We start from the raw sequence: 8,241 nt of genomic DNA, 5'->3' as shown, positions 1-8,241 counted from the left end.
CCTCCTGGCCCCCAGCGCTCCCCAGCCCACCCCGGGGCCTCGGCACCCTGCGCCCGAGCTGGGGATCCGGCGCGCCAGGCTTTCTGCCGCTCTCCCTCTCCTCCTCCTCTCCTACTTAAATCCAGTCCTGGTTTCGCCGCCGCCAGCCTCCCTTTCCGCCCCCGCCGGGCGCGCTCCCCGCCCCCCGCCCCCCGCCGCCGCGCCCGCCGCCGTCACGGGGGCCCCGCGCCTCCCCCCGCTCCCCGCCGGCCCTCGCCCAGTCCCCGGCGCCCGTCCGCACCTCGCCCGCGCCCGACGCGGGTGCGACCCCGGCGGCTGGGGAGGCGGCGGCGCGGCGGGGGGAGCCCCTCGGAGGACAATGCACCCGGCGTTCGGCCACCCCCGCGCGGTCTCGTCCTCGGCCGGCTCCTTCCCGCCGCCCCCCGCCGCCGCGCGGCTGCAGCCCCTGTTCCTCCGGAGGGGCTCCTCCCGCGGCCGGCGGGGCTCGGGCGACAGCAGCACCACCAGCACCAGCCGCGCGGGAGGCGGAGGCGGCTCTCCCGGCAGCAGCACCGGCGCCGAGCGGGAGGACGACGACGAGAGCGTGAGCATCAGCCGACCGCTGGTGCCCGCCGCCGCCGCGGGGCTCTCGGCGCCCAGGGGCCCGGGGGGCGCCCCTGCCGCCGGCCCGGCGCCCGCCGCGCTCTCCTCCTCTGGGGCAGCCTCCTCCTCCTCCACGCCCACTTCCTCCTGCAGCATGACTGCCGCGGACTTCGGCGGGGGCGCCGCGGCGGGGGCCGTCGGGGGTCCCGGGGGGCGCGCGGCGGCGGCCGCGGGCGGCGGCGGGGCAGGCAGTGGAGCCTCCTGCTGTTCGTGCTGCTGCTGCTGCGCCCGCCCGGCCCGGCCGGGTCGCCGGGGTCGGCGCCGCGGCTGCGCCCCCAGCCCGGGCTGCCGCTGGGGCTACCAGGCGCTGTCCGTGGTGCTGCTGCTGGCGCAGGGCGGCCTGCTGGATCTCTATCTCATCGCCGTCACCGACCTGTACTGGTGCTCCTGGATCGCCACCGACCTGGTGGTGGTGGTGGGGTGGGCCATCTTCTTCGCCAAGAACAGCCGGGGCCGTCGGGGCGGCGCGGCGGGCGGCGCGCACAACCACCACCAGCACCACCACCACGCCGCGCCCCCTCTGCACCTGCCTGCCGCCTCCTCTGGGGCTGCGGCCGCGGCCAAGGCGCGTGGCGGCCGCGGGGGCGCCGGAGGCCCGGGGGTCGGCGTGGGGTCCACCGCCGCGGCGGGGGAATTCGCCTTCGCCTACCTGGCCTGGCTCATCTACTCCATCGCCTTCACGCCCAAGGTGGTACTGATCCTGGGCACGTCCATCCTGGACCTCATCGAGCTGCGAGCGCCCTTTGGCACGACGGGCTTCCGCCTGACTATGGCGCTGTCCGTGCCCCTGCTCTACAGCCTCGTGCGCGCCATCAGCGAGGCAGGCGCCTCCGGCCGCGCGGCGGGACCCCTGCTCCTGCAGCCACAGCAGCACCGCGCCGCCGGCTGCTTCCTGGGCACGTGTCTGGACCTGCTCGACAGCTTCACCCTGGTGGAGCTGATGCTCGACGGTCGGGTGCCGCTCCCCGCGCACCTGCGCTACCTGCTCATCGCCGTCTACTTCCTCACACTGGCCTCGCCAGTGCTCTGGCTCTACGAGCTCAACGCCTCTCTGGCAACTTCGCCCTGGCACCAGGCTTCGGGACCCGGCAGCTGCAGCCGCCTTCTGCGTTTGCTGGGCGGCTGCCTGGTGGACGTGCCCTTGCTGGCGCTGCGCGGCCTCCTGGTGGTGAGCTACCAGCAGCCCCTCTCCATTTTCATGCTCAAGAACCTCTTCTTCCTTGGATGCCGGGGCCTGGAGGCCCTGGAGGGCTGTTGGGACCAGGGGAGTCGGACCTCCCCTAATCGGGCCAGAGGGGGCTATGGGGCTCCGCCCTCTGCCCCCCCACCCCCTCCTCCACCGCCTCAGGGAGGCTCGCAGCTGGGCCACTGCATCTCAGAGAACGAGGGCGGGACCCATGGCTATGTCAACACCCTGGTGGTGGCCCCCCAGAATTGAGAGAACAAGGGAGCTGGACTCGGTTTGGGGATGGGCTTGCACAGCTCCAGCTCCCTGTCTCCGGACCTGCTCCCACCGGTTTGCCCAAGTTGTTTGGAAGAGGTGACAGCTGACAGGGTGTGGGGCCAGGCGTCTTTCCTGCCTCTTCCTGCAGACTGCCAGAGGCAAGAGCAGAAAGTAAGGATGAGGAAGGAAGGTTCACTTACACCCACTTGCCACGAGCTCCCTAATTCTAGCCTCAAAGGAACTAGATTCTTCTGCTTCTTGGATTTCCCGTCTGTCTGGATTCTAGTCCCTCCAGGGGAGTGGAGCAGGGGGCCTACTCAGGCAGAAGGGTTGAGCCTCGGGAAGTACCAACTTTTAGACTGTTCTGATGGCCTTGTCCCGAGCCTTGAAATTAGCCTAGAATCCACTGTTTCCCTGATGTGTCTTGAATTTCTCCCAGATGATAACTGCAAAGCCTACGTGTGTACGTGTATGTGGGTAGCACTGATTTCCTGTGTCCACCATGTGGCCCCTTGTAACCAGGAGGAGAGCCAGGAGGCTGAGCCCTCTGTGCCACCCAGACATCACCATCCTCATTCCTACCTGCATTTGTGGCCATAAATTTCCAGAAAGCTGGGTTCCCAGAAGCTGCCCACTCGCTCTCCAAGGGACATGCTTGCTGGAATCCTCTATTCTGCTCCTCTTTTCATCTTGGAGGGAGAAGGTCCATATCCTAAGGACCAAACTGCACCCTTTCTTGGGTGAGTGAGCATTTCTACCTCCGTGCTTTCAACTGTCATTGCATCTGGCACCAAAGCTGCTTGCAAAAATAAAGACAAACCACTCAGAAGTTGATCTAACATGACCACTGAATCTAGCTGGGGTTTGGTGCCAGTGTTTATACAGGGTCTGTGGACATATCAGCCATTAGCTTGCCCACTTCTGTCCCTAGTTCTGCTTCCCACAACTCTCCTTCCTGATATTTGGTATTGACTGCGCCTCATTTTGTCTTAGAACAGCTTTGCTGGGGTCCTTGGATTAATGTGGAGTTGGACCTCTGGGAGGAGGAACCCCAGCTCACAGACCATCCTCCGGGGTGGGCAAGGTTTCCTCCTCTTCAGGTAAGAGGATCTCGAGAAGAGAAGTGAGCTGTCTGAAATTGCGTGGAGCCTCCCCCCCACCGCCCCAGCCTTCCCTGATAGCTCTTGTTGAGATGACAACACTAATGGGTTGCCCACTTCTGGTCTTGATGTGGGACGTCACTCTCTTGGGATCTTTGAGGTGCTCTCGGTGCAGGATGGCTAGGAGCAAGGCCAGGAAATAATCACTTTTCTCTGCCCCTCAATAGGGTGGGGGCTTGTAGGAATTTTTGTTTGTTCTCCTCTCCTACCATGCTTGAAAGGTTAGACATGTTGCTATAAACACTGCCCAAGGGACAAGGGGAGTACGGTTTGACTCTGTCACTCACTGCCTTGGAGTGACCACGTCACTTTTACCTCCAGGCCCTTGGTGTCTCTCCTGGGGACTCTCTTATGGCATCTGTTGACAGAGTACAGCAGAGACTGAGGATCTGGTGGCCTGTCTCGGTACCCAGAGACCCCTCTAGAGGAAGGCAATGGGGAATGTTCAGTCAGTGAACCCCACGACCCCCCCCGCCCGCCTTTCCCCTATTTGGTCCAATCTTAGAGGCCTGGATTCTGCTACGAATTAGTCTTTTTCTGCCTTTTATTCTCCCTACTAGCTCCTCTCCTTTTGAATTTCATGGACTCAAAATTCTGGGGCCCAGACCTGGGAGAGGGGTCCATATGGCTGGGCCCTCTCATTCCTGGTTCTTTCCTCCACTCTCTCTCCAGCTTTGCTGTTTCTCTGCTACCTAATCTCAGTGAGTATGAAAAGACTCTGTGTCTTTTCCACTTTCTTTCTCTTCTGGGGATGCTGGTCTGCTACGTGGCTGTAAAATATTGAGTGTCAGGAGGTGGGAGGCTGGGATAGGGTCCAGTGAGCTGTACTTCCTGGCACATTGGTGACACCTTGGCCACTTTGGGCAGAGCCCAGGCTACATGTAGGCTCTGTCTGCTGTCCCTTCAACCCAATACCCCCTATCAAGTCTCTGGTGCAAGCACTTAGTACTCCTTTCTGGCGTATTTTTCTTGAGTCCCTCTATTCTGCCCAGTTACAAGAAATGACCCCTCAGGCAACTCGGAGAATCAGAAGAGTGGGGTCAAACTAGTGTCCCTGTCAGCGCGATGATCAGATCGAGTATTGGCTTTAAGGCGCATGGCAGCCGTCCACCTCCCAGAACTCTTCTGAGTTCAGATTGCGTGCTTCTGACAGCTGGCGAGGGCGGCCTGACCTCGACTTGAATTCCTGCTTATCTGTTTTTATTCACTTATTTTTGGTTTGGGGGTCACATACATGGTGCTCAGAGGTTTACTTCAAGCTCTGCATTCAGCAATTACTCTTGGCAGGCTCGGGGACCACATGGGATTCCAGGGATCAAACCCAGGTAGGCTGTGTGCAAGGCAAGCGCCTTACCGTTTCATCACTCGGGCCCCTCATATTTGTTTTTAGAAGAGGTCGCGTTCAGACTTCTCTGAGCACCCTGCCCGTGGCTGAGTCCATGCCTTTCCAGAGAGCCAGCTGGCAGTGAGAGGCTGGCAGAAGGCAAGCGGCACCTCACTAGCATCTATCACTCTTCCCACACACACATTTTTTTAAAAATAAAGCCAGATTCTGTACTGAAAATAAAGAACTTGAGACTTGTGAAAAGCTTCCTGTGTGGTTTAAGATCTTTCCTGTCCTGATTTCCTTGCTAAATTCTGAAATGTCACTGTGACATTTGTCTTCTTTTACAGGTCTTCGTCTCTAATGGGAATGTTGATTAACATTACAGGCACATCTTGGTGACTTTCTTCTTTGCAGTGGACACACTGGTTCATGGTTTTGGCCTTGAGCTGGTGGGGTGTCCAGCCAGGTTTACTGCAAAGTATTAGACACCCACCCAAACTGGGATTCCATTCTCATTTCTAAGAATAACTTATCAAAGACTAAGAAATTCATGGGGGGGAGTCAGGGTCTGTGTATACCTGGTGGTTCTCAGCAGTCACCCCAGTGGTGCTTGGGGCAGCCTGTTGGTGCTGGGGTTCAAGCCTGGGCCTTTGACATCCAAAGCACATACACAACCTGTTGAGCTCTCTCCAGACCAGAAAAACTCATCTAAAATATTCTGATTTTCCTTGTTACTCTTTCCCAGTCAGAAGTGTGACTTCACATATTTGAGTGAGAATAAGGTCTTCAAAACCAAACCAAACCATAGGGTACTGTGAATCTAAGAATATTCGGACTGCACAAAAAAAGTCCAATTAGAGTATTTCTGTTGTTCAGCCTAGGGACCCACCCTAGTTCTCCAATCTGCGACTGATCTGCAATCTTCCTACTACACCAAAGGCCACTCAACAGCCTGACCTTGTAGTGGAGAGGCAAAACCAGAGACTGGGAGATGCTCTTCCTCCCCAGCTGGGGCTCTGGGGACTCACCTGACCTCAGGATGTTTTCATCTCTCACAAAACAGGAGCAGACTTCACAAGGCTGCGGCAGGAACTCAATGAGATGATAAATGCAAAAATGGTCCTTGCCCTCAAGACAGTTAATCAGGGGAAATTTTACATGTTATATGTTCATGGAATAAATAAGACCATGTATTCATTGCTCCTAAATCGATGTAAATTTAGTTGATTAATTTGACTAAGCATATTATAAATATTTATTATACACTTTTCAAAGTTAAGCTTTACTCTCACCAATGAAGGTTTGCTGGATCGTAGCTTTGCCCAAAATGAATCTGGGGTGTAGGAATGTTGGCTTTCTGGGGGCTCGGCCTGAGGGGGTGTGAGCCTGCACTTCTGTACCTAAACCTTCCTGCTGGCTGCCCCTGCCCGAATACACCTTAGTTCTTTTCTCAGTCCAGCCACCCCTTATAGCCCTAAGGAGCGGCCTGCTGAATGCCACGTTACCGTGGAGGGGGTTGGGGGTGCTCACATTAGAACCCAGGACTGTCTCCAGTCTGCACCAGCCCAGGCAGCTGTTTCTTGGTTCAGCTTCATGTTAAAGCAGTTACAGCTCTTCCTGAAAAGCTGGGGCTACTTTTCCTTTTCTGTGTGAGTCCTGGGAAGAGGGACAGAGAACAGTGAAAAGGCCGAAAGTCAGGAGGTGAACCTAGAAATGATTTAGGAGTGAGTGGGAACACACACACACACCTAAGAAGCCCCAGGATTTCCTTTATAAGAGCAGTGTTGTGTGGTGCGGGCGTGCATGTGTGTGTATGTGTGATGGGGGGGTGGCATGAAGAGGTGGTACAGCTGTAGAGTGCTTGCCTTGCACATATCTCTTTGTATTTTTGTTTTGGGGTCACACCCAGCAATGCTTTGGAGTTACTCCTGGTTCTGCACTCAGGAATTACTCCTGGCAGTGTTTGAGGGACCATACGGGATGCTGGGAATCGAACTCCGGTCAGCCACGTGCAAGGCAAATGCCCTACCCGCTGTGCTATCACTCCAGTCCAGCTTGCACACATCTCACCCGGGTTCAATCCCTGGCATCCCATATGGTTCCCCGAGCACCATCAGGAGCGATCCCTGAGGACAGAGCCAGGAGTCAGCCCTGAGCACCACTGAGTGTGGACCTCCCTCCAAAAAGAGCAGTGTGTGTCGGCGGAGGCACTCCTGGGTCGGGGGTGGCTTCCTGACTCAGACCACTTCTGAGTCATGGCTTCGTGTTGGTGTCATCTGCTCCCCACAGTCAGGGAGCATCTTCTGGCACACAGCCCAAGCCTGAGTAGGTAACTTGGTCTCAGTGACCATTGACAAGCAGCAGCTTTTGGTTTTTGATGTTTAACCGTAAGTGGCAGTGTTCAGGGGTGCTCCTGGCACCATCTGAGACCACTCCTGGTCGTCCTCTAGGGAACACGCAGTTCCAGGGATCAAACCTGGGCATACCTCATGCAAAGCATCTATCTATGCCCCAAGCTCTAGCTCGTTTAAAGCACTTCTCTCCAGCAGCATTTCCTGGGAGCTGATGCAGTCGGGCCCTTTCTCGAATGTTTTGGAGCAGACTGTTTTATGCCCTTATCTGGCAGGTCTTCTCAGAGAACGCCTGGAATGCCCTCATTTATTCGGGGAGAAACTCAACTGTACCCCATAGAATGAAAAGTTTACTACACTCTACATAGTTCTTCTCTCATTTGCCCTATTAAATATTCCAAAATAAATAGAAAATACATAAAACCCATTATTCCGTGGCACTCAGAGCCCTAGCTCACATCGCTGAATGAGTGTTTAAGTGACAAAGTGACCACATCCTAACCTAAACTCTCGTATCAGGGCTACTGGGCTGGTACACAGGTGTTGTAATCCTGAGTTGCAATTCCCAGCACCACATGGTCCTCTAGTATCACAGAGCCCCCAGAGCACTTCCAGGTGGTCCAAAACTAAACAAAAAAACCCAAATCCAAAAGCTCCAACTAGGTCGGAAGGCCTTCCTAAGAAGAGAAACTAGTTTCAAGTCAAAACTTCCGAGCCAAGGAAGCCAAGACACACACCTGGGTATAGCTCGGAGGTCCCGCCACCTCGGGGGAGCACTCACCTCCAAAAGAACAATCCAAGTTGCAGGCAGCACTACGTTAAGCAAGGGCTGGATCACCTTTGAGTCACTCCATTTCCAGACTGGGATCAAGGCCAGGACCAAGCAGGTGGGGAGTTACAGAAGCAGTGACAGCAGCTGGCAGGCCCCCGAGCTCACTGGGACACACCACTGCTCTGGCACAGGCTTCAGCTCATGCTTTTATGGGGGTCCCCTGATACACGCATTACCTCTGCTGCACTCTATTTAGGAGGGGCCTGAGAGGCAGGAAGGTCACTGTTCCAGGGCTTGATATTCTTGAAGGGGTTCTCCTGGGCGAGAGCATTTCACTAGCTGTGGTTCAGAGTAAAACACAAAGGGACAGTTCTATCCACGTCTCAAAGTTCTTGACCTTCCACTCAGGCTGAGAGCATTTCCAGTATGGATGGTGAGCGAAGAGAACCGTAAGGAATCAGGGGCTGTAGGAAAGGTGACAGCTCTGAAGTGGATTATCCTGATAGCAGTGGAACTTTTTTTGGGGGGGTCACACCCGGCGACAT

At 56.3% G+C, this 8,241-nt stretch overlaps 1 protein-coding gene across 1 annotated transcript; it reads left to right on the top strand.

Moving 5' to 3' along the window:
• Positions 1–223: 223 nt before the first annotated feature.
• On the top strand, positions 224–4,834 carry TMEM121B (transmembrane protein 121B). The gene has a single exon (XM_004616914.2). It carries the CDS (start codon positions 359–361, stop codon positions 2,078–2,080), a length of 1,722 nt encoding a protein of 573 aa, XP_004616971.2. The 5' UTR covers positions 224–358; the 3' UTR covers positions 2,081–4,834.
• The last annotated feature ends 3,407 nt before the right edge of the window (positions 4,835–8,241 follow it).

This window comes from Sorex araneus, chromosome 2 (genome assembly GCF_027595985.1).
Source record: "Sorex araneus isolate mSorAra2 chromosome 2, mSorAra2.pri, whole genome shotgun sequence".
Lineage (NCBI taxonomy): Eukaryota > Metazoa > Chordata > Mammalia > Eulipotyphla > Soricidae > Sorex > Sorex araneus.
Note: the sequence above shows the minus strand (reverse complement) of the source record. Positions and strands in the feature narration are given on the sequence as shown.